Consider the following 25867-nt stretch of genomic DNA (forward strand, 5'->3'; position numbering starts at 1 on the left):
CTCTCTCAGCCCAGGAGAATGCTCTAACCGCAGCCTAATTGACAGAGAACCTTGCTCAGCTGTTTTGTAGAGTTAGGCAGCCTCTGAGTACACCTAATGTGACTCAGCCAGCCACATGTCAGTCTTGTTTGTGGATTACTCTGGAGCTTAGGTGGGAAATAGATGCCTAGAATGAGCTAGCAGTACACATGCCCAGAGGCAGAAACACAGGTGTCTTCAGAACTTTTCTGTAAAAGCACAAACATTTATGCAAAAATGTAGGCACCAGAAAGCGTTAGGTTCCTACTCAGTTAGGCTGTGGATGAATAGGAATTTGGAATCTAAGTCCCTTTGAGAATCCCACCCTAAGGGTACGTCTACACAGCAGCATTATTTTGAAATAACTAGTGTTATTTCAAAATAATGTCAAAATACTGTCATGCTTGAGGACTTCTTACTCCGACTCCTGTAACCATCATTGTATGAGGAGTAAGGGAAGTCGGAGAAAGAGTGCTCTATTTCAAAATAAGTGCTGTGTAGGTGCTCCTCATTTCAATTCGAAATAAGCTATGCAATTGACATTGCTCAATTTGCTTAGCTTATTGTGAGTTAAGCCCTGCTGTGTAGACACACCCGATGTCAGTGTGTGGGACAGTGCTGCCAGTGAGTGGAATAAAGATGGGGGCGGGAGGTGGCATATAGGAGCAGGTGAGGGTGCGAGGTCTGAGTGGGAGGGAGGGTGCAGATGCAAGGGAGAGTGCAGGAACAGGGTGAAGGTAGGTTTCTGGCCAGAGGGGAGGATACAGGTGTGGGCTGGGGATAGGGTGTCAGTGCAGGCACAAGGAAGTGTGCAGGAGCAGGTGTGGGAATATGTGTCTGGCCAGAGGGAAGGCTGCAGGAGCAGGCTGGAGGTGCGGGGTCTCGGCAGGGGATAGTGCAGAAGCAGGGTGGTGGGTCACGGTCTGGGCATGAGGGGGCAGGAGGCACTTCCTTGCTTTAGTGGCCCACGCCACTCCCAGGCATGTATCCCAGGCATGGCCTTTTGCTGCTCCCATTGGCCAGAATGTGGACATGAAAGATGAACAAATGTTACACACAGAGCTGAAAGGAGAGGGTCTCTCAAAGCAAGACCAACAATACTGCAACAGGCTATTATTCAAAGACAAATTACCAGGACTCCTCTGGTGGAGCTCATGTATCACAATTCTAACAGATTTAATCAAAATGTTTCCTTTCATTGGTCCAGCTTTTAATATTTTCCTTTCAAATAACATAAAATATAACTTTAAAACATGATTGATAAAGTTTTAATTTTTCCATCTAAAATAAAAATAGGCTGAAGTAAAAATACCTCTTTTTAAGACCTTCCCTTTTCCCTTAACTTCATCAGTATTATACATTTCTTGTGAGTAAAGGCAGAGGAACAAGCATGCATGTGTTTCTGACATGCCTTCATATACATGTATACCAATCAATTGGTAGAAATATAATTTAATGTAGAAACAAAGTAATTGCTCCATACAGCCCTGGGCTGGCATGGCAGTTTAGCTGATTAATCATTCCAAGAATGTTAACACATCTGGCGTTCTTGCCTGTGCCCACTGCCAGCAGTGAACGTCATACCAAGAGACTACACTTCCAGCAGTGGTAATTTAAAACAAGCTGTAGATCCAAAAATTAAAAATAAAGCTAGAATCAGACAGAATGCATCGTTTTCAGAGCCTAATTGCCATCCGCTTTCAGGGCTTCTTCCAAAAAGGATTGAAATCAAGAGCAGTCTTTCCACTAGCTTCAATGAATGTTGGATCAGACCCCCAATGATTAGTGTCTATGGTTCTTCTACAGCAGCATTATGGCATAAAAGAGTTTAAAGTGGTTTTCATCACAGCTGCAGCGTTAGAAGTAAAGCTTCTAAATCTTTCTGGGCCTCTTTGTCCTAAGACCGGAAAACAAACAAACATGTCATTAGATGTGGAATGCTCCTTGTGTTGCAGTTTGTTTTATCATTCTGATATGTGCTTATGCACATTTCTCTATTCTCCAAGGCATTACATAAAAATAACAAGGAGTCCTGTGGCACCTTAAACACTAACACATATATTTGGGCATAAGCATTTGTGGGCCGGAATCTGCTTTATCAGATGCATTCCATGAGGACATGAAAGTTCAACAAATCTTACACATGGGGTGTGTGGGCCAGAGGACTCCTTGAAACTGACTAACATGGCTACCCCTCTGATATGTACAACTAACAGCCATAGAATATACAAAACAACGAATGGCAGAACTAGTTAACTTTTCTTTTTCAGTGATCACATAAGAAAAATGGTGGGAGCGAGGGGGTGGGAGAGAACCAGGTGCCAGCCTTCTTCATTCAGTTCGGACAAAGCACTTCCACCTCACCACCATCTGGCCATGGTAGTAGTGGGGCTAACCCCACACTTTTACAGGTGCAGTTTGGATCAAAAGACATTTCGCTTTATGTTGTGTGTGGAAGTTTGTATGCTGTGAACATACAGGATCTAAGACGTCATTTCTCTGACATTTCTTTGGAACTCTACCATCCAATTATTAATAAAATGTGGCAAACATACCTAATGATTTAGAACCAGATTTTGCCTTAACCCTGATGTGTTGATACACCCTGGCCTCATTAGCCCCAGTTCCAGGCATGGAATGGAAGTGAAAGGGCTGCATGCCTGGCAGTTCCCCCTCACCTGTACGTATTAGTGAGAAGTTGGGGAGTGATACAGGTTTGACTCCACTCTCCCTCTCCCCAAACTCTCCAGCCAGTAGAGCTGAGGCAGTGTGGGGGTAAAAGGAAGTAATCTGCTACTGCTCTAGCAGATTGCTCTCACTTGGAAATAATTTGGGAACAGGGGGAAAAAGTCTGGGCTCCTCACAGGGCAGTATATAGGTGAGCAGCTTATACGGGACTGTGCCTGAAGGCAAAACCCGACCAACAGAATTCTTTTGACGGTCATAAGTGACTAATTTTTGGCTATTAAATATAAACCATTATGCAAAGGTGGGGAGTATATACACAAAGTATCAGCACTAAAATATTAACATTCTAGTTATCGAAACATTTCTCCTGAAAATTGCTACCTGTGTGTTACTTCTCCCTGCTCGTGCGCACATCTTCCTCTCACAAAGCCAGAATCAGATCAGCTAAAGCTACATTTTGAAAAGCCTGTTCGTGAGGCACACAAAGAAGTAGGACAGGTGGGAACACCTGATTCATGCATACAAGTTCATGGTGCCCATGCACCAAAGTGTAGGCATGCACGCTTATGTGTTTTGTAGCAATAGTTCCAAAATTAGAAACCATAGTTTCTTCAACAGTCGAGACAATTCTGAAAAGGAAATTTTCTAAAAAAAAAATTCTGTAGACCAAGACAGTGAAGTAATCGCTTAACTTCAGGATCACTGCGTTATTAAATCAAAGAACTGAAACAAAATACAGAACATTTTAAAATATAGTTTATGGGTGAATAAACTCCTGCTCCTCTTTATTTTGGTTAGTTGTTTATAATGACATGGTGGAATAAAAAGAAATATTTGAAACTGATAGAAAACATATGCAAGAAATGTCAAAGCATATTAAGCTATCAGGCCAGATTAAGGCATTAATATGTTAGCTGAACAATTCTTTTGAATATGTGCTCTTACTGGCAACAATAGGCTAAACTATCCACCTAATCATTTATCAGAGCCTTGAAAGGCACATATTGTACTACTGGTACACTCAAGCCACAATATTTTTTAGTAATAGAAAGACATATCACATTTTATCCCACACCTCTTAAATTCCATGCCACTGCACCCCATGAGAGCGTCTGGTCCAAAGCTCTTAATTCAGAGTTGGAAAACACAATCTTGGCATCAAGAGACTGCCACAATCTTCGTCTAGAGGAAGTATACATAGGCTGGCAAATTTATGACTGTTTATTCAAAGGAATTCAGAAATGATTTTCAAGGCTAACATAAGAATAAGTACACTGGCACTTTTTTCATCACTCAGAAAAACACTCCACAGTTCTATTTAATCCTAGCCTTTTTCACACTTCTCTCAGCCAAAAGCTATAAATACAGACTCAGGTTCTGTCATATCCTAGTGAATTTTGTTCAGTGTTTCAAAGATGGATTGGGTTTTCTATTCACACCACAAATTATCCCTTTTAAAAACAGGTCTCCAAAATAGTCTTGCATATTTCTCTTTTTCCAGGGGAGAAATGGAAGACTAACACACTGGGCAATCTTTTCAGAGAGTTGCAACACACTCAGGCTATGTCTAGACTGCAAGCCTCTTTCGAAAGAGGCTTTTTCGAAAGATACTTTCAAAAAAGCCTCTTTCAAAAAAGAGCATCTAGACTGCAAGTGGAACTTTCGAAAAAGCAAGCCGCTTTTTCGAAAGAGAGCACCCAGGCAGTATGGATGCTCTCTTTCGAAAAACCCCTATTTGCATTCAAGAACGTCTTTTTTCGAAAGAGCACTTTCGAAAAAAGGCGTTCTTCCTCGTGAAATTAGGTTTACCGCCGTCGAAAGAAAAGCCGCATTCTTTCGATTTAATTTCGAAAGAATGCGGCTGCAGTCTAGACACAGGTGAAGTTTTTTCGAAAAAAGACTACTTTTTTCGAAAAAAACCCTGAGTCTGGACACAGCCTCAGAGCTAAAAGTTGGGCAATCTTTCCTGCATCTGCTTCTGCTGCTAAGAAAAAATAATTAGAGAAAGAAACCAAATGGTGGCTGTTCTAAAAACTACTTGAAAGAAGAGACAGGTAATAGCATGAAGAACCTGGCTGGGACTTAAGCTAGGCCACACCAGTAAAGACTGAAATCTTTACTATCTGAAGACTATTTGATGGCTTACATGGTTCGAGTTGTTCCATTCAGTGATACGAGAAGACACTGTAAAAAGCACAGCTATTGGGATAGTTGCTGACAGTAACAAAGAAACCATTCACTGAATAAAAACAGAGCTGTCATCTCACCCTTAGATACGGTCCCTTCAGGTGAGGGTTGTGGCACGCTAGCAGGGAAGAGAAGCCTGCACTGCTGCTAATTGTAACTCTGATTTATGGAGGGAGCGCTCCGATTCCCGGGCAGTCAACCTGTATGCATTGGGGCAATGGAGAGGTACAGGGGAGGATCCCACATTGTTGTGGGAGCAGACGTGGATCACTGTCCTACATCTGGACAGCTTTTTCCCTTAAGGCAGTTTAGAAATTCGCTGGAACTCTGATCTTCCAGGGATGAACCATCATATTGATTCATTTTTAGATGGGAGGATGGGAAGGCCTTGATCTCTCCGTGGAGGATTTAGGCAGACAGGGAAAGCAATTTGTTAGCAAGAGCCCCAGTTGTTCACTCCTAGGCTGAATGCTGGCTCTAGCTGAGCAGGTAGGACTAACTGCAGTTTTCATCTTTGATTTTCTACTGAAAAACATACATTTGTTAAAGCCTTCTAATATTTTTTTTTAAATCAAATGTGAGTTGCATATGTTATGTGGGCCATAATTGCCTCCCTAAAGGACATTTTAAGGTCATAAACTCATCCACTGCCTTTTTTCGCCTCTCTCTTCTCTCCCTATTCAGTGGTCTCTCTTCCATCAACTTCAGGGAATTTAGCAAGGGAGAGAGAGAGATCTGAGGGTACCCGCATGGCCCCACAGTACGCTAACAACTTTATGGCAGACTTAGAACAACGTTTCCTCAGATCCCGTCCCCTTTTATCCCTCCTCTACTTACGCTACATCGATGACATCTTTATGATCTGGACCCATGGCCAAGAAACACTGGATGCATTCCACAGAGACTTTAACAACCTACACCCCACTATCAATATCAGCCTGGACCATTCAACATGAGAGATCCATTTCCTGGACACCACAGTACAAATCACCAATGGTAAATTAGATACCACTCTCTACAGAAAACCCACTGACTCATACAGTTACCTACATGCGTCCAGTTCCCATCCAGAACACACCATATGATCTATCGTCTATAGCCAAGCCCTTAGATACAACCGCATCTGCTCTAATCCCAGTGACAGAGACCAGAAACTTCAGGATCTCTACCAAGCATTTATAAACCTCAGTTACCCACCCAGGGAAATAAAAAAAAACAAACTAAAAGAGCCAGACGAATATTCAGAAACCATCTACTTCAAGACAGACCCAGGAAAACCAACAATAGAACACCACTTGTCATTATCTATAGCCCCCAACTTAAACCCGTCAAAACGCATTATCAATAAACTACAGCTTATACTGGAACAGGATACTACACTCCGAGAGGCTCTGGAAGACAGACCCATAGTCTCCTATAGACAACCACCTAACCTCAGGATGATTCTTACCAACAACCGCAGGACATACCACACTAATACCAACTCTGGAACTTTCCCTTGCAACAAACCCCATTGCCAGCTTTGTCCACATATTTACTCTGCTGACACCATTATTGGACATAACCATGTCAGTTACAAGATCAAGAATACATATTCCTGTTCATCCAGAAATATAATTTATGCCATCATGTGAGAACAATGTCCGTCAGCTATGTATATATGGAAAAAATTCTCAGACATTTTGCCAAAGATTTAATGCCCACAAATCAGACAGTTTCACAAACAAAAAACAGTTTCTTGTCATTTCAATGCCTGTGCATTGTCTCAACGACATCACTACATGTATATTATTTCAAAGAGACTTTAACACCAGACTACAAAGGGAAACCTCAGAACTGTCATTCATGCTTAAATTTGACACATTACGAATGGGCCTTAACAAAGATGCTTAGCTACCTTCCCCATTACAAAGATAGCTTCCCCAATTATCACCTCTTATATCATTATCTCATAGACACTAATCTCTCTTCCTCTGTTCTAAAATCTGATTTGTCAATTTTATATGTTTCACTTTTTTTTATTGTATCCCTTTGGTATATATGGTCATGCCAATTTTCTTCCACAATTTGATCTGAGGAAGTGGGTCTGGCCCACAAAAGCTCATCATCTAATAAACCATCTTGTTAGTCTTTAAAGTGCTGCATAGTCCTGTCTTTTTTTTCTGAGGGATTAGAGAGAGAAAAAGTAAAGGGAGGCAGCTGAGAAAGGGGACGAAGAGGAAAGGAAGGATGTCGAAGAGAGGAAAGGTAGAAGAGGTTATTGGGGAAAGAGGTTTGCTAGCTCTAATCTGCATTTGTTTTGCAGCTAATTTCTGAATGTTTTTCTTTAACTGCAAATACAAATATGGGAGAAAGATAAAAATATCTTTTTTATCTTCCATCTCTCAGCTAAATAATTCCTCATGCATAAAACATACTCAACACAGCAGATATTTATTAAGCTCAACTGTGCATCACTGGGAGTCAATACACCATGGAAACATTGCCAAAATGGGTGCATCAGCCAACCAAAGCATAATTTTGTACTATTTGGTCCAAATTCTATACAGTTATCTGTCATGTATGACCTCACTGAAGTCAATGGGGCTGCAAGGTATGTTCATCAGTTCAGAATTTGGCCACCAGTTTCTAAAACTAATATTCATTTAAACAGCATATTTTGGTTTTGAGAAACAGTCTCATGACTTCTGGTTATAGCTGCCTATACAATTTCTGTATAGTCCCATGACACAGCTTCAAGTACAATACAAGAGAAACCCTATATCATACAATGGTGACCAATTAGAATAAAATCTCTTGTGGATGAACATATTTAGTTTTTTTAATCTAAATGCTGCCTGTTCCCAATTTAATAACCACAACAGAAATGTCATAAATAATAAGCATGAATATAGTAGTCATCAATTTAAATATAATTTCATAATATTGCTTTCCCCTTTGCTATTTCAATAAATTCCCACAATCACCCATTTTGCAATTTTCTACACAGTTACTGCATGTCACAAGACAGGGCATTTTTAGTCTCAGATATTTCTTATGTCTTCCCTTGGAAATGAGCCATGCTTTCTCAAGGATTCTAATCAATTCCAGCAAAATGAAAAACATGCAGTTGACTGTTCACAATGCTGCATGTTCTAATTACACTTTATAAAAAAAATTAACATAAAAAAGTCTGAAAACTCCTATTTCCCCTAGTTCTGGGATTTGAGTTGCAGAGGTGTGTCCTCTACATACAATCTGAGGTTCAATGTATATTGATAATCAGTTATGTACATTTTTATATCCTGACTGATTCATTGTCCAAACTCAAAAACAAAATTTCACCTCTTAATTTTAGCATAGTAATAAGCAGTGTATCCCAAAACTTTGACATCTGAGCCTCCCTTCAGGAAAATTGAACTAATTGCACCTCCCTTCAATTCTCCTATGTGCTGCCATTTCAATTTATATTTCTCCTGCATGCCTGTAACTAGTCCTTGGTACACCAGCTGCAGGACATGGTCCACACTTTTAAGAAAGCTGTGTTCAATGACATTTTGATTATGTTTAAACATTTAGGGTGACCATATAGCAAGTGTTCACAATCTAATTACAAGACAAGAGACAACAGGTGGATATAAATGGGGGGGGGGGGAAGCACAAGGAAACAATGAGACATTATTTGACAGTGTGACAGGCAGTAGTCTCAGCACACCAGCTACCTAACTGCCATCAACTTTTTCATAGGTCTTTAAATCAGAGGTCTGAAAGAGGATAATGGGTCAGTTCTGTGGATATTCTTGGGGAGCATCTCACAAGCATGAGGGGTCAGATGGAAGAAAGCACAAAGATGCTTGCTTGAAAATTTTAACAAGTGGATGATGGAGGCTGGCATCGTGGGTCACTCAGAGGAGGGGGTTGACTTTTCATTTGAGAATGATAAATGATAGGGTGGAGATAGGCTGTGAATGGCCTTGAACTTTAAAGATGGGTAGATTATGTTTGGTATGATAGAGAAGAGAGAGCCACTGAAAGAAAGGGGTACCATGGTCCCAATGATAGGCTAGGAAAGTGATCTTTGCAGTCGCATTCTGAATGGGTATCAGTGGAGCAAGACTGTATTTGTGATGCCAGAGATAAGGATATCACAGTAATTGAGACACGATGTGAGAGCCCGGGCAAGAGTTTTTGCTGGACAGATGGATCAATCAAAAGGCCACATTTTAGAGATGCTGTACAGAAAGAATTTCCAAGGCTTAGACATAGCCTGGAAATGAGGATTTAGAAAGAGGTTCAAATCAAATGACGACTCCCAGGTTACGGGCCTGAGTGACACGTGGATTGATAGCATTGTTCACAGTGTTATATTATGCTTCTGCTTTTTTATGTAAATGTGCACATTTCTCAATAAAAGCTGGTCTGTAAAAAAAAAGAAAATATAATCAAAGAATTCCCCTGCTGAATTGACATTTTAATCACTTGAGAAGATGGATGTGATTACAGTCGGAAATGTCAGATTTCTAGCATGACTGTGACAGCATCTGAAGCCAAATGTCAGATGACAAATTTTGAGACTCTGGACAATTATGCTACAGTAACCTTCATACTGACTACATTCTTCCTCAACTGTGTCTCCTCTCCATCTTCAATCTCTGACCTCCTGATTTTCAGATCTGTTGACACTTTAGCTACTTTACTGGTATCTATTTACTATTTTCTTTCCATGAGCCTCTGTACTCTTACTACAGCCTTTTCCATCTCCACCTTAATCTTCAAACCCTGAATCATTTCAGGAGCTTTTCCATCACATTTTTTTCAATTTCAGCATTAGTCTTTCCCATATACAATAATGAGAACAATCCACAATGTTCTAATTCAGATGAAATTAGGGCTGGCATTTGGCACAAATCATCTTTCAAATCTCTATATTTGACTTTGCTTGTTTGATCACACGCATTATTGCTTTTACTGCATTACTCACTGTGACCCCAATGTCTCTTTTTCTTGCACTTCCTTCCAAATCTAATCCAAAACAATTTACAAGTAAACAAGCCAAGTCAGGCAAACAACAATCCATGGCCAGAATGTTGTGATACCTTTAAAATCATGCAAAACAGAAAAAGATGAATCATGTAAGTGTTTTATTTAAACAAGTCTTTTGTTGTTAAGGGGAGCTCAATTTGACCCCACTCTTAAGCTTGTCTACACCATGGGGTGCTACATTCTATAGGGTGTGATTTCTAAAATACAGTAAGGTGCAGAGCATTAGTTGTAAATGAAGACCCTGCTGGAGTGTAAATGTTCCCTGGTGCATTTTACAGTAAACTTCCGATAATCCGGCACCTTTAGGACCCAGGGGGTGCCAGATTATCAAATATGTCAGACTATAGGAAGGGGGGGCTATGAGGAGTCTGGGGTGGAGTGGGGGGAATGCGCCCCTCGGCGCTGCGGGACCAACCCGGCAGCACCCCAGCTGCTCTGCCCCAGACATCCCCAAGTCAGCCGCTGCTGAAACTGACCAGCGGCTGACTCCGGGAAGCCCGGGGCAAAACACGCTCTGCCCCGAGCTTCCCGGAGTCAGCTGCTGGTCAGTTTCAGCAGTGGCTGAATCGGGAAAGCCAGGGGCAGAGCAGCTCCAATGGTGCCGGACCATCAGGAGTGCCGGACCATTGGATGCCGGACCACTGGAGTTTTACTGTAATATAGTGCTGTTTGCCTCAAGCTCTCTTCAATCGGTTTTCACATATACCTTGAAAAGAACAGATCTTTTCAGCTTGCTATATTTGAGGGATCTTGTGTCCACCATAATCTTCTGGAATCTGTCTGTTCTACATTTTTATTGTGATACATTTTTATTGTGTAATATTGAAAGTGATTTCCTGTACTTTTCCACCCAGAGCTCATTGCAACAGCATGAGGATAACACTAAGGTGACCATAGGGGCAAAACGTAGACCCATTCAACACAACTAATGTGGACATACTGCTAAACTGTCACTGCTTAAACCAGTTCAGTTACAAACTGTTCCCCTAATACACTGGCCTTGATTCTTTTACAACATAATTCTGTATACTGCTAATTAAAAACGGAACCTCTTCACTTTAGTTAAAAAAAAAAGGATAAACTCAGGGAATATCTTACCATTAACTAAATAATGAGATGCTGCTAAGAAGATTAATAATATTCATATTTGTACCGTGCTTAAGTAATTACTTATATTATTACAATATATCCTAACTTCAGCTGATACTAAGGCCCTCCCAGAAGCTGTTCTTGGTGCAGCAAGCAATGGTTTTTCTTCTGATAAGAAACATTTAACTTAGTTGTCAAACAAACTAAAGGTCTTCTTTAACTTCAAAAACAGAATGGGGTATGGCCATTTTCTCACAGAAAAAGCTTCTGTTATGCTCACAGCTTTGATTTTGTGACACTTTAGGACATTAAAGGCATCTTCAGTGGAAGATCTGTAATTGTGGAACTTGCTCCTATAGGAGATTAGAGTACATACATGAATCGTACTGCCATGACCTGGTCTACATTGGAGAAATTAAACCAGTTAAAGTCTCTAGTATTGTTAGAGACTTTACAAAGATCCCCACTTTACAAAGATCCCCACACAAAAGCACTCCAAATGATCAACAAAAGATCTAATAGAACAAACTTTCTTCAGCAGATGTAACTGGGTAATGTTCATCTGGTTCAGACTGAACTAATTTAATAGCAGTGTGGCTGAAGACATGTTGAAGCTTGTCCTCCTCCTGGTACAGACCCACAATGCACTAGTGCTCTTGCAGAATCACCAAGCTCCAGAGTGCATTGCTTTTAGAAGCAGAACTAGAAATCCAGCATCCAGCGTCACTGACAGTGAAATTATTTAGGGCAGAGCAAATGTGGACGTGGAGCAAAACTTTTCAGCATGTCAGGCCAGATGCCTTTTTCTGCAGCCCCATTAGGACAGCAGCAACCATGAGCTAAGGAGCAGAAAGTCATAGTTCCCTGTAGGGTGCATGCCTGCCCATCTCCTTTGCAGAGCCACACAGCAGCACTCACTATCCATCTAGAAGGTGAGTGGCATGGCGGGAGACTACTCTGGGCTGGGGCCAGCTGAGGCCTCGTGGTGAGGGGCTGCTCCAGCAGCTGGGTGGGGCCTCATGGCAGGTCAGGAGCTGCTTCGGTGGCTGGGTCCTGCTCAGGGGCCTGCTGCGGCCACCTGGCAGGGGCTGAAGCCTGCTCCGGCAGTCGGAGACCAGGGCTTATCCTGGCCACATGGTAGGGAGGCCGGGGCCTGCCCCAGTGCCTGGGGCTGCATGGCAGGGAGCTGTTCTGGTAGCCAAGGCTGCTCCTGGAGCCAGCTCCAGCCCTTACCCAGGGCTGGAGCTTTGGCCAGGGTTGCAAAGTGACTTCCCGACTGCTCCCTGGACTAGCCATGTGGCGGCTGCTGTGGTGCGGCCGCTCCAGGGACTGGGGCCTCCTGTATCTCTCTTCCCTCCCCCCGCCAAGTTCTCTTTTGCCCCTCAGAGCTACCTGCCCCTACCTTCTGTTCCCCCCCCACACACACTCCACACATGGCACTGCCCCACCCCCAGCACCTCACTCCCTGCAAACCCTGGGCACTGGCAAAAGCTTCCCTCTGCCCCGCAGAGCTGCCCACGGAGCAGTCCCTGCCCTGCACACAGGCTGCCCATGGAGCAACGCTCCCTGGGGAAGGGCTTGTCTCATCTTGTCCCCACAAGGTGGGGGGGGGGGGGCGCTACCTGTCAGAGTCTCTTGGGAAGTTGCACCACTAGTGGGTGCCACACATCTGAACAAGTGCACATGACCTCATTGTTGGCGCATAAGACAAAACTCACTCTGCTTGTTGATGGAAAAACTTAGTGGGAAACACTGCTCACAGTCCATCTTAACTGCACCAAAACTTTGTAATATCGGGCTGTTAGGAATACACTCCTGTCCTACCAGTTCCCCACCACCACCGGATAAAGAAACAAATCTTAAGATGTTTAAAGAAAACTTGATAGCCTTCTGTGTGGCAAGGAATCACTTAACAGTTGTGATTATGAAATCTACACTTCCTTATTGTTTTGCTCTTAAGGTCCTCCCTTCTCTATTGTCTATCTGTATGATTTCTGTCTGATTTGTTGATTGTTTCTCTCTGTTATATAATTAATTTTGCAAGATTTCAATCAACCATGGTGGTGAGGTACAACTGATTAAAGAATTGTTTCATAATGGGGTAGGATCGGTGGAAAAATACTGTTTTGTCGCACTTTAAACAATTAAAAGGAAGCGCTTCAGAACTATACTCCATAACACAGTTCAAGAGATCAGAGCTGTCCAACCTTAACAGCCTGCCAGCTACATCATGCAGAAACTGGAGGAACCCCAGATGACCTGATCCAGAGTGGCTACCAAGAAAAGTTCATCTGCCTTATTCGGAGTGATGAGCATTGTATGAATAGTGTGTGTATTGTATGAATAGTATGTGTATCCTGCTTATTATGGTGTAAGGCTCTTTCAGTGGCATAAGCCCCGCAAACCCCTGGAAGATTAGATCTGAGCCCAGGGAACTGGACAACGGCAGAGGCCTAGGAACTGGGGGGGAATGGGACTGTCTAAATTAATCATGGTATGCCTTGAGCCCACAGAAGGGTAAAGGTGGGGGACCCCAGAGCATGCAGGTAAGAAGCATGGGTAATGTGGACACACTAAACAGTTTAAACTTAAGATGGTTTAATAAACTAGATAAATTACAAATGGGTCAACTCTCCAGAATACACCAGATGAGTAAACTTTAGGAAGCTTCCCAAACAACCTTTTTGCAAGATATTTCACATAGATGGACTCAACCATTGTAATACGCTGGCTGAAAAAGAAAGGAGGAGGGCTCATCTTAAAGAGGTAAAGGGATGTAGCTTTATTGCCGTGGTGTACTGGGACACAGCAGTGTCAAAGAGAGGACAAGAATCACAACAGACACTTGTCACTTTTGGTACTCACATCATTGGTAACTGGTAACACTGACGATGCAAAATCACAGTATTTCAGTGCATTGCTTCTATGGCCAAGATCTTTGTAACACTGAAAGAAAATAATATGCATAAAAATTAACCAGGCCCTCTAGAATACCAATATCTGTGAATTATTTTTAAGGTAAATTGTTTTAGTTACCTTTGCCAAATACACATAATTGTATTTGGAATATCCAGGATGCATTTCTTCAACCTGCATAATGAAATACAGGAAACAACAGAGACATAAATATAATATGATGAGACTAATGTGGTCAACATAAAATTTCCAGTGAAACACAAAGCTTGCTCAAAGATTTAGACTGGTTCCCTGCTATCTGAATCACCTCATACCTACGCTCCAGAATCCTTTTAATGCAGTTCAAAAATGTAGACATGGAAAATTCTTATGGTTATGCACAAAAGCTGGAAAATTAGTTTTTGAGACTTTCGTTGAACCCTGGAACTCTCAAACTCTTGTAACAGGATCAAGACAATGAATCACCTCAGATACAAAATCAACAATGTTCCCCCATTTATACCAAGTGGAAGATAATAACAACAAAAAAGTAATATTTTACTCCCTGGTCAAATAACCAAGTGACCATTGCTCACTGTAGGCAACTGTGCAAGAACTAAACCCAGTTGCTTCATACATTTTTTCATCCTTCCCCTTTTCTCCTTTGCTCCTTTTATCTCTGCGTCCACCCTCCTCTTCATCCTGTCCTCTGGAAATGTTTAAATGTTCAAGATGTGTTTAAACATATTTGGGAGCATCTGATTTGTCTCCCTTTGCTCTTCCCTAATATTAACTTTGTCTGGACAGACTCCTCTGATGACCTGCAGAGTTTGATACATGTACTGAAAAACGTATTTCAGCACACACCACAGCAATTACCCCTTTTTGAACATTGAAGAAATGTGCAAATCTTAATGATGACTAAGCACTTTACAAAACATTTGGTAACCAAGAGGCAGTGTCAGTCAAATAGCACATTGTAGTTATTAAGCATTTCAGCGGAATTGATGACTACTGCTACTTCTTAGCCCAAAACAATCACTGGACTTGGTGACACTGCATATTACCAGACAATGAAAAAAATGCACAAAAATGTATCATCAGGCTTAGACAGGAGCAGGAAATCATTTAAAACTACAATTACTTTACAGGACTGGAGTCTGAGCCAAAGTCCACTGATGTTAGTGGGAGTTTTTCCACTGACTTAGTGGGAAGTGACCCTTAAACAGAATAAACACTTGTTCACTAAGGCGGCTGTAGTATAGATGCAGATATGCATTGTCCAACAATACAGGAATTTTTGTTTGTTTAATTTTTAAACAAATTAGGGACATGAAAAAAAGCAAGTTTGATATTGAGGAAAAATGTGTTTGTCCAATGAATCTGAAAAATGGTTCAAGAAGGAAACATATTTACGAAAATGTATTCTTTTGAATGTGTTAAATGGCTTATCCTCATCAGCAACAGAAACAGCAATGACAGGTAAAAGTTGCCCAATGGCAGCTTTAACTTGTGCACACAGTTTTCTTAAAATTGTGAATTCAAAGACAAATGCATGGGAACGTGCTCCTATGTGATGAAGCCATTCATTTTGCTTTATTTTACGTGCTCTTTAATATTTACCCATCTTCCACACACAAGGAAGGCTGTCCCACTGAAAGCTAGAGAATGTAAAGTTTAGATTAAAAAGAGGAAACTGCTACAGTGTCATCGTTTCCCATTGAAATTGCATAAAAATCATTCTCTCTTATGCAAGTCCCTTAAAAATGAGCTTAACTTAAGAATTGTTCGCTAAGGTTACTTTTGTCTCAAAGGCATCTGTAGTTCTGATGTTAAATCTGATAGCAACTAACCTGGGAGGTTACTGAAATTATTAGAAAGAGAAAAAACAAATGAGTAGTGTTACTCCCTCTACACCCTACCAACTTAAAAAACTTCAGGGGGTAGCCGAATTAGTCTGTGATAAACTTAAAAAACAACAAATGATCTGGTAGCACTTTATAGACTAACAAAGTTATTACAGATACATGTGATGGAACCTGGAATTTAGATCTGCTGATTTGTTCAGCTGATCTCTTTCAAACAGTCACACAGAGTATTTAGTAAATAGATACTCAGGAAAACTATTGGATAGGATCTACCTTAAGGAAATTCTGCAAAGCTTCTTGTACTGTTGAAGTTGGTGGAGTCCCAAAAAGAGTAGCAGCTACTTTCTTTTCAATCCAAGACAACTGTGCTACCTATAATAAAATCAGAGAGGAAAAATACACTTAAAGCTCACTTTTCAGTTGTAGAGCAAAATATTGCCTTGTATTACGGCATATGTATACAATTCAGTGTGCAAAGAAACACCAGAGGTCTTTAATAGAATATTAAATAGAATATTTTTGCTTCACTGTCTCAAAGAGTCATCTTTTATACAAGCATTGAATATTTGATGTCATTTAAAGGATTTTTTAATAAATCCCTTTTTACTTTAAGAATACAATGTACACCTCATGAGAAATTCAGTGCAAAATACTGATTGAACTAATATAGGATTATCACTGGATAAGAAGATTAAAGTTCAGGCCAAATATAAACCCATATTAGCTTTTAAAATGCCAGATCTGAAATAAATAGTAATGCTCTTCTAAGACAGATTCATCTTTTGAGCAGAGGTGTGACACAGATCTCTCTACGCAGGTGCCCAGTTATCTTCTTGAATTCTTCCAACGGCATGTACCAAGAAGCCTCTCATTTCCCAGGAATCCAGGCTGGTGTAAAGGAACCTCCTGGAGTTTTCTTTACTCTGTGCTGCCATTGTCACTCTATACACTGTATACTAGGGCTACGCAACATGCGTCCCACGGTGCAATTTACATGGAGCTCAACACATGGCCCATGAGTGGGAGCCAAAACAAGAAAGTAGTCAATATAATGGTCTTCTCTTGATATGCATGTTAGTAATTAAACTCCTGGACTGCCATTGCTCATTAAAAGTGCTGTCATCTGGCTGGAAAGCGGGTAAATATTGCATTTTATTAATATCAGCAGAACTGACTTAAATGGGGCCTGCGTGTTGTGCAGTTTTGCCTTACTCTTTCTATTCATGCCTGTCAGTGTGAAAGAAGCTAGTTGCATATATTTGCATATATATATTTGCACGTACAGGCAGTCCCCGAGTTACGCGGATCCGACTTATGTCGGATCCGCAGTTACGAACGGGGCCTTTCCTCTCCCTGGTCTCCAGCAGACCAGGGAGAGGAAGCAAAGCGGCGGAACACGGGGGCAGCGGACAGGGCTGTCCGCTGCCCACGCGCTCCGTGGCTTGGCTCTGCTTTGCCCCCCCCCGTCCCCCTGGTCTGCAGACCAGGGGGACGGGGGGGGGGGGGGCAAAGCAGAGCCAAGCCGCGGAGCACATGGCTCTGGCTCTGCTTTGCTCTGCTTTGCTCTGCTTTGCCCCCCGTAGCCCTGGTCTGCAGGGGGGGCAAAGCAGAGCAAAGCAGAGCCAAGCCGCGGAGCACGCAATCAGCTGACAGCCCAGAAGCTCCGCGGCTTGGCTCTCCTTTGCTCTGCTTTGCCCCCCCGTCAGACCAGGGCTACGGGGGGCAAAGCAGAGCAAAGCAGAGCCAAGCCGCGGAGCGCGCGGTCAGCTGACAGCCCAGATGCGTCTGGGCTGTCAGCTGGCCGCGTGCTCCGCGGCTTGGCTCTGCTTTGCCCCCCCCCCCCCGTCCCCCTGGTCTGCAGACCAGGGGGACGGGGGGGGGGGGCAAAGCAGAGCCAAGCCGCGGAGCACATGGGCAGCGGACAGCCCAGACGCGTCTGGGCTGTCCGCTGCCCGCGTGTTCCGCCGCTTTGCTGCCCGTCCCCCTGGTCTGCAGACCAGGGAGAGGGGGAGCAAAGCAGAGCAAAGCCACGGAGCCCAAGGGCAGCAGGACAGCCACGGCACGTCTGTCCCGCTGCCCCCGTGCTCCGCGGCTTTGCTCCGGACACCTGTGGTACAGCAGCTGGGGCGCTGCCAGTTGGTCCCGTAGCGCCGCTCTGGGCGCTACTGGATCAACCGGGCAGCACCCCAGCTGCTCTGCCCCAGGCGTCCTGATTCAGCCGCTGCTGAAACTGACCAGCAGTGGCTGACTACAGGAAGCCCCTGCCCCAGGCTTCCTGGAATCAGCCGCTGATCAGTTTCAGCAGCAGCTGACTTGGGGATGCCTGGGGTTCTTAAGTTGAATCTGTATGTAAGTCAGAACTGGCGTCCAGATTCAGCCGCTGTTGAAACTGATCAGTTTCAGCAGCGTCTGAATCTGGACGCCAGTTCCGACTTACATACAGATTCAACTTAAGAACAAACCTACAGTCCCTATCTTGTACGTAACCCGGGGACTGCCTGTATATGCAACCTCAATTAAGTTGCGGCCCTCAGCATGTACTGTGAGAATCATTGTGGCCCCTGGGGCTTCCAAATCTCAGGAGCCCTGCTATATACCATTTTTCCCTGCATATATCTAGGCATACACCTGAAGTCACAAGAAGGGATTCTTGAGGCTGAGTGGGTTACTGCCATAATATTTTTAGTTCCACCTCCTATGAAACAGAAACGCCAAATCCCTATATCAAAGGAAGAACAGCACAGAGATGACAACACAGGGATGGAGAAATTTCTCAAATGGGAGGCCATTTCACTGAGTGGAGAAACTACCAATTTCCCTCCAGCTGATGTTTGGAAGAGATGCAGTGCTTCTAGAGAGGGAAATGCTTCTCCTGGACAGAAATACTTTAACCATATCCCTGATACTTCCTGACTCTGATTAAAAACTGACAAGGCATATGTCCAAGTAGTTGGCAACTATGACTTCTTGGCAACTGTTGGCATGACCCACATAGAGGGGCCAGAGAAGAAGGCATGCAGCAAAGAACGCAGAAATGTTAAGAGCATGTGAGAACCAGGAGCTGAAAAATGTGGTGAGAGGCAGCCTGATCTCAGCTTAGAGAGAGCGTTGCTTTGTAACCCAAGACTCGGGACTGTCTGTTCTGCCACAGTACTGATGGCTGGTGGTAAATGAGATGGGGAGATGGAAAACTTCAGAACTTTCGAACCCTTGTTTCATTGCTCCTCAGCTCTCTTCTGCTGCAGTCAGCCACTATCCACCAGATTTTGAAAGCTGACAGCTTTCCATTAAAGAAAAGAATCTATCCCAGATTAATCATGGTAATTCAGGTTAAGCCTCTCTGGTCTGACAACATGTGGTCTGGCATGATTTTAAGTTAGCTGGTTGTCTACTTATTGCGGGTGTGAACAAGTTTCCTGCAGTCCTGTAAAGTTTGTGTACAGCCACCAATCCTGGCTCTCAGTGTTCTGTGCTGTTATTTAGCTTTAAATTACTCCTAAATGTCTTCTAAGAGCTCAGCAAGCAGTGGAAGTGTTGGTCATGCCGCTAAGCATAAGCATCTTTTTATCCTTTATCCTATTTCCTAGTACCGATACAGTAAAACTGTGTAACGATGCTAACACTCCATTATGAAGAGAGCTGATAAGCTTTGGCTAGGAAAAGGCTTATATGGAGTGTATCAGTACAGTCTTACATTATTAAGCAGCATTGCAAGCCCTATTCCATTTATTTGCTTCAGTGAACTAAAAATAAAGAAAAACCCACTCACTACAATATTGACCCCCTGTGGTTCAGCAGGTTCCAAAGGTGCCAGACTACAGAGTTTCAATCTGTATGCACAGCTGTATGTTGTTGTTTTTTTTTCATTTTTATGGGATATGAATTTTAAAATATTTCTTATTACAAATTGTTATACAAAACACACCATTGCCAAGTATTAATACAGCCAGCATACTGTAGCAAAGGGTAGACAGATTTTTCTTGTCTGGCCTCAATTGCTTTGGCCACATTCAAGTAGCACTGCATGGAGACAAAGCAACCTGGTCCAGCTTCACTTTTCTTCTGGAATACTTGAGGAATACTCATTTGCTAGATGTTGTCAGTTTGTCTTTCCCTTGAAACCACTACAATACAATTCTGCGGATAAATAACATGAAGAAGTAACTGTGGTATTTTCATTATCTTCTTCAAATCTCTTCCTAATGCCTCTTTCAAAGTCTTGGTTTGCAAAGAAATACTCTTTGACAAGCTCACTATTCCTTCTTCATTAAAACAACAGGGGGGTTCACCCCCTACGTTGTGTAGTGCCAATAACGTGCTACAGGTTGCACCTCTAAAATCTGGGATTCTCTGGTCCAGCAACATCGGTGATCCGGCATGACCACAGATGTTCCAGGATCAGAGAGTCCTGTTGTGCTGCAAGAGGGCGGGGGCCTGGGAGCTGGTTAGTCTGTGAGGGGGAAGCCAGGAGCCAGTGTGCAGCTCAGCTGGGCTGCGGGGGTGGAAAGCCAGGAAGCCCGGTGGAGGGGGTATGCATGGCAGGGCGGGGAGGGGAGTGGCAGCAGGGGGCCTGAAATGACCTCCCCGGTCCAGAAAAATCCCTCATCCGGGACCAATCAGGTCCCGAGGGCGCCGGACGAGGACGATCCAACCTGTACTAAGTGCAGCATATGAGTTAAAACATAGAAGTGCATTGTGAGGAGCAATCATTTTATCTACACACTTGCTTACACTTCCTCTTCTTACCTGAGGAAATGTAAGCAAGTGGGTAGATAAAATGATTCCTCCTCACAATGCACATTTCATCTGCTCTTAGTTTTCTAAACCCTATTGAGCTGGACAGGAAGGCTGCAGCAGAGTTTATAAAAATATATTCCTTTCTTCAGGCAATCCACCGCTGCAATGCTCTATGCTCTCTTAGGGTATGTCTAGACTACATGGCTCTGTCGCCAGAGCCATGTAGATTAGTCTACTAGACATACCCAAATGAAGTGGTGATATAAATAATCACCACTTCATTTAAATTAAAATGGCTGCCGTGCTGTGCCAATCAGCTTTTTGTCGGCTCAGCGCGCTAGTCTGGATGCTCCGCGGTCGACATCAAAGGCATTTGTCGACCACCCCATTATGCCTCATGGGATGAGGTTTACTGGGGAGGTCGACAAATGCCTTTGATGTTGACCGCGGAGTGTCCAGACTAGCGCGCTCAGCTGACAAACAGCTGATCGGCTCAGCGTGGCAACCATTTTAATTTAAATGAAGCAGCGATTATTTAAATCACCGCTTCATTTGGGTATGTCTCATAAACTAATCTATATGGCTCTGGCGACAGGATACTTCCCTGCTTCCCCACCCATAGACCATGATTGGTCTGGAGGTGGGAGAGCACATGAAGTCTTTGCCTCCCCCTCCAGAGGTTTTCCCCTAGGCGATTTTGTGTGCTTCCAATTCTGCCCCCAGGCCAATCAGGGCTTAGGGGCAGGGGGAGCACACAAAGTCTCCTCCCAGGCTGCCAGGAGCATATGGCGTTTCTAAGCACCACATGCTCCTTGCAGGGGGAAACTTCGCATGCTACCCCTGCCCTCAGGCCCTGATTGGCCTGAGGGTGGGAAAGCGGCAGGGCCTCTGTGGGCCGGATAAACCAGCTTGGTGGGCTGGATCTGGCCCACAAAGGCCCTTTTGCCCACCCCTGCTCTAGTTTAACAGCTTCCCCCAGAATCCCCACTCACCCTATTGGAGCTTCTCTCCCTCTCTTGCATATCATAGAAGTGGTGCAAAAATAAAGGGAGGGCACAAAGTTTGCCCCTCATGTGTATCATTTTTAAAAGGTGATTCAGAGCCAAAATGATTAATTGCATTGGCATTCTTGACATCTTTTCTCCGGGCTGTCTGCTTCCTTTTTGTTTTCCTTACTTGAAAAGTGCTCTCTCCTCTGAGCACCTAAGAAGTCATCAACTCCCTGATTAACCCTATGAGTGTTGGAGGGGATGCAGAGCAGCAAGATATTCCACCTCCTGATGAAGAGAAGAACAGTCAGGAGGTCACCTGCAGAAATGGTATCAGCAGACAGGGAATCTTTTACATGCAGGAGGGAAGAAAGCTACCTAGGGGATGCTGCCAGAGGTGGTGGCTGTCAAAAATCTCACACAAAATCCTGCTATTGGAGGATGGGGAGCAGAATACTCTTCTCTACTGGAGTTTTTAAGGCTACATAAGAAGTCCTTCGTGCCTTTCCTTTCCCTTGGATCCAGGGGTATCAGAGCTTAGTGCTATTGTCTAAGTCTTACAAACAAAATGTAAACTGTATACATTCAAAGTCTTTCACATACCAAGAATCTGCTACCAAGGAAACAAACTCATTCCATCTGAAAATTCAGCCTGGAAGAAACTTGCTCCTACTCCCTAAAGAATTTACTCCCTCAATGCTTTCTTGGGAATAGCTAACTAAAACACACAGTACAATTGTCCCCAATAAAAACTTCCAAACCCATCCAACTTTAGAAAAATATTGCTGTCACCTACTTAAATATCATGAGAAGGTCTTGTTTTAGTACAGTGTCTTAAGATGGAATTAAATTAAGAAATTTTATAATGTCTCAGGAAGAAATTAAGTAACTGGACAGCAGCCTTGTAAACAATCAGCTTCCAACATAAATACTTTCATGTTTGCTAGGATAAGAGTTGAGAAATGCTATAATAGACTGCAATCGTATCTACCCATTTATCCAGCACAAACTCCATAGGCTTTTACTTACCAGTGAATGAAAGGAGGAGAATGACAGTATAGTATAAGGAATTGGGTCAAATTGATCCCTGGTGTAATATTACTGAAATCACTTGAGTGACACACAGGGTGAGACTGAAAACTGTGAGTAACTTGCAAGAATAAAATACAAGAAAGTCAACTTTTAAGACCTAAATGGCCTTTAGCAGAGGCTCTGCTTGAGTTTCACAGCTATGTTTGGCTGTTCTTAATCACTCCCGCAATAGGAAAAAGCCAGAAATCCATTGTAACCAGATTCTTGGGTCAGATTATCGCTCTTTTGCATTACTAGACCAACAAAAACTTTATTATAAAAAAAATCATGTGTTTGTCTGCATGACTTTGAAGAAAATCTAACAACGCTACAGGACTATAATGGGGTGTGTATCCCATATGGGGCCTGAAAGAGCTAATGAGGGCTGGAAAGGCCAGTTATGCTCCTGGACACACCAAAAGGAAAAGCTAAACATAATGAAACATGAGTGTCAGCAGGGACGGAGCTGTGTGGTTATTAAAAAGCCAGGAAGTTCAAAGCAGAAAGGGGCTTCAGGGATAGTATACAAACAGTCTCTGAAACTGGACACTCTGATTCGAAAAGGTAACACAGAGAAACCTGTTGGGGGACATTTTAATTTGCTTGGGCACTCATTAATGGAGCTCAAAGTCACTGTATTATTGCAAGCCAATTTAAAAAAACAGCTTGAAAGGGAAGCTGCAGAGCTTAATTTCATTGACAAGTTTGATACCTACAACAGAGGTTTAAACAAAGACCTTAACTGGATTACCCTACTACAGCCTAACGACATGACATAAAAAGCCAAACACCGGGTACTTAAGAACACTTAGTACCCACTCCATCAGCTTCATTTAGCATGGAGGCACTAATTGACAATATTTCCCCCCTTTTTTCCCTTTCTTTTTCCTTCTCTTCCCTCCCACCCTTACCCTCTCTTTCTCTGCTATTTATTTGGAAACTGGACCCCTTAAGTCCATTCATCTAAAGAAGTGGGTTGTGCCCACAAAATCTCATGATACTATCTACATTTTTGGTAGTCTCTAAGGTGCTGCTAGACTATTCATTTTTTAAGTTTTTTCAGTTACCGATTAACACAGCTACCCCTCTGAAACTTCTGAAAACAGAGAGATGGGAAGAGGAGGCTCAGGGATCCTCCAGACTAGGAGAAGGCTGAGAAGAAAAGTTGGGAGCAGAAGAAGGGAACACCCCCAAAATGCATGCCCAGACAGAAGAGCAGGACTGGGCGAAGACTCTGAAAAGGGAATTAAGCTCTGAAACAGGGGCAAGGAAGAAGTCCCAGACTAAAGGGAAAAGAAACAATAGAAGGGCTTGCAGAAAGGAACTTGTACCCTGAGACTGTCCCTCCAGAGAAGCAGCGCAAGGGACAGTGGCTTAGGAGACAGCCCTCTGTGACAGAGTGAGGAGGAGTTCTGCAGAGCTCCAAGAGTAGGGCAAAGAGTGCAGAGTACAGATTATAGGAAGGACAGAAGAGGGGGATTTGTTCCTTTGAGTTGGGAAATTATTATTCAGGAAAGGGTGGACTAAGTCACCACCTGGCTAGAGGGCTGAGTCACAGGAATGAGAGTGCCAGAGTAAACATCAGCGGGGGCACCAGACGGGAGACAGCTGCTACCAAAGGAAAATGCTCCTCCACTGAGTGCAGTGCTTCACAAGTAACTAAGCATAATATTCTTAAATCAAACCTGCTTACATAAATATCAGTTTCCCAAGCTATGTCTAGACTGCAAGCTGCTTTCAGAAGAAGCTTTTCCACAGGAGATCTTCTGGAAAAACTTTTTTCGAAAGAGAGTGTCCACATAGCAAAAGCTCAATGAAAAGCTGATGTGCTTTTTCAAAAGACACCATCCACAATGATTGGACGCTATCTTGAATTTAAGTTGTGATTAGTATGGACAGAATGGCCACCAGGGCACCTGTGTTATTTTGTGGAGGCCTCTTCTTTCGAAAGAACTCCAGGTATGTCTACTCTACAAAGTTAATTCGAACTAACGGACGTTAGTTCGAATTAACTTTGATAGGCGCTACACTAGCGCTCCACTAGTTCGAACTTAATTCGAACTAGCGGAGCGCTTAGTTCGAACTAGGTAAACCTCATTCTACGAGGACTAAGCCTAGTTCGAACTTACTAGTTCGAATTAAGGGGTGTGTACCCCCTTAATTCGAACTAGTGGGAGGCTAGCCCTCCCCAGCTTTCCCTGGTGGCCACTCTGGCCAACACCAGGGAAACTATATTGCCCCCCTCCGGCCCCGGACCCCTTAAAGGTGCACGGGCTGACTACAGTGCCCGTGCCAGGTGCAAGCCTGCCAGCACCCAGCCAGCAGACCCTGCACCTGGCACAGCTCGAGCCAGCCACCTGATGCCCCCAGCCCACCCCCTCTTCCCGGGTCCAGACTGGCGTCTCCCGGGAGCTTGCTCGGGACCACAAGAGGCGGGCACCCGCCTGGTCCAGTGCAGACATCGTGGACCTCGTCCACGACCTCCGCACTAGGCACAGGAAAGCGGCCGTCTAGGGCAGGAGAGCTGCCAGCCTGGCCACCCAGGAGCAGGTTTGCATGAAAATCAAGGTGGTCCACTGAGACCATCGACCCTGAGCCCTGAGCTTAGAATGGCCGTCCTGGGTCAGACCAAAGGTCCATCTAGCCCAGTAGCCTGTCTGCCGACAGCAGCCAACCCTAGGGACCCTGAAGGGGATGGACCAAAGACAGTGACCAAGCCATTTGTCTCGTGCCATCCCTCTCCAGCCTTCCACAAACTTTGGGCAGGGACACCACTCCTACTCCCTGGCTAATACCACTCCATGGACCCAACCTCCATGAATTGATCTCACTTCTCTTTAAACTCTGTTCTAGTTCTAGCCTTCACAGCCTCCTGCAGCAAGGAGTCCCACAGGTTGACTATTTGCTTTGTGAAGAAGAACTTTCTTGTTATTAGTTTGAAGCCTGCTACCCATTCCTTTCCTTTGGTGTCCTCTAGTCCTTCTATTATGGGAACTAATGAAGAACTTTTCTGTATGCACCCTCTCCACCCCTCTCATGCTTTTATAGACCTCTATCATATCCCCCCTCCATCTCCTCTTTTCTAAGCTGAAAAGTCCCAGTCTCTTTAGCCTCTCTTCATATGGGACCTGTTCCAAACCTCTGATCATTTTAGTTGCCCTCCCCTCTCCCACCCTCTCTCTTCCCCTCTCCCACCTCCTTTTCCCAGTCTCCCCCAGTTTTGTTCAATAAAGAGAGTTTCTATTTTTGAACACAATTGTCCTTTATTTTGTACATCAGGAAGAGGGGCTAGAGAGGGGTAAG

General features: G+C 43.6%; 1 protein-coding gene across 4 annotated transcripts in view; it reads right to left on the reverse strand.

The window, feature by feature from the left end:
• The window catches only part of RMDN2 (regulator of microtubule dynamics 2), an 87845-nt gene that overhangs the window by 29842 nt on the left and 32136 nt on the right, over positions 1–25867 (reverse strand). For 2 of the 4 annotated variants that reach the window (XM_075924966.1, XM_006131305.4), the window contains exons 8-11: positions 16041–16139; positions 14041–14094; positions 13870–13950; positions 1271–1915 (exon numbers count right to left, since the gene is read on the reverse strand). In XM_075924966.1, coding sequence (XP_075781081.1) covers positions 1862–1915; positions 13870–13950; positions 14041–14094; positions 16041–16139 — 288 coding nt within the window. In that variant the 3' untranslated portion in view covers positions 1271–1861. Of the gene's footprint in view, positions 1–1270; positions 1916–9853; positions 9969–13869; positions 13951–14040; positions 14095–16040; positions 16140–25867 lie in introns of those variants that run through there. The other 2 variants (XR_012902853.1, XM_075924967.1) reach the window with 2 other exon arrangements.

Source organism: Pelodiscus sinensis, chromosome 3, assembly GCF_049634645.1.
Source record: "Pelodiscus sinensis isolate JC-2024 chromosome 3, ASM4963464v1, whole genome shotgun sequence".
NCBI classification, from domain to species: Eukaryota; Metazoa; Chordata; order Testudines; family Trionychidae; genus Pelodiscus; species Pelodiscus sinensis.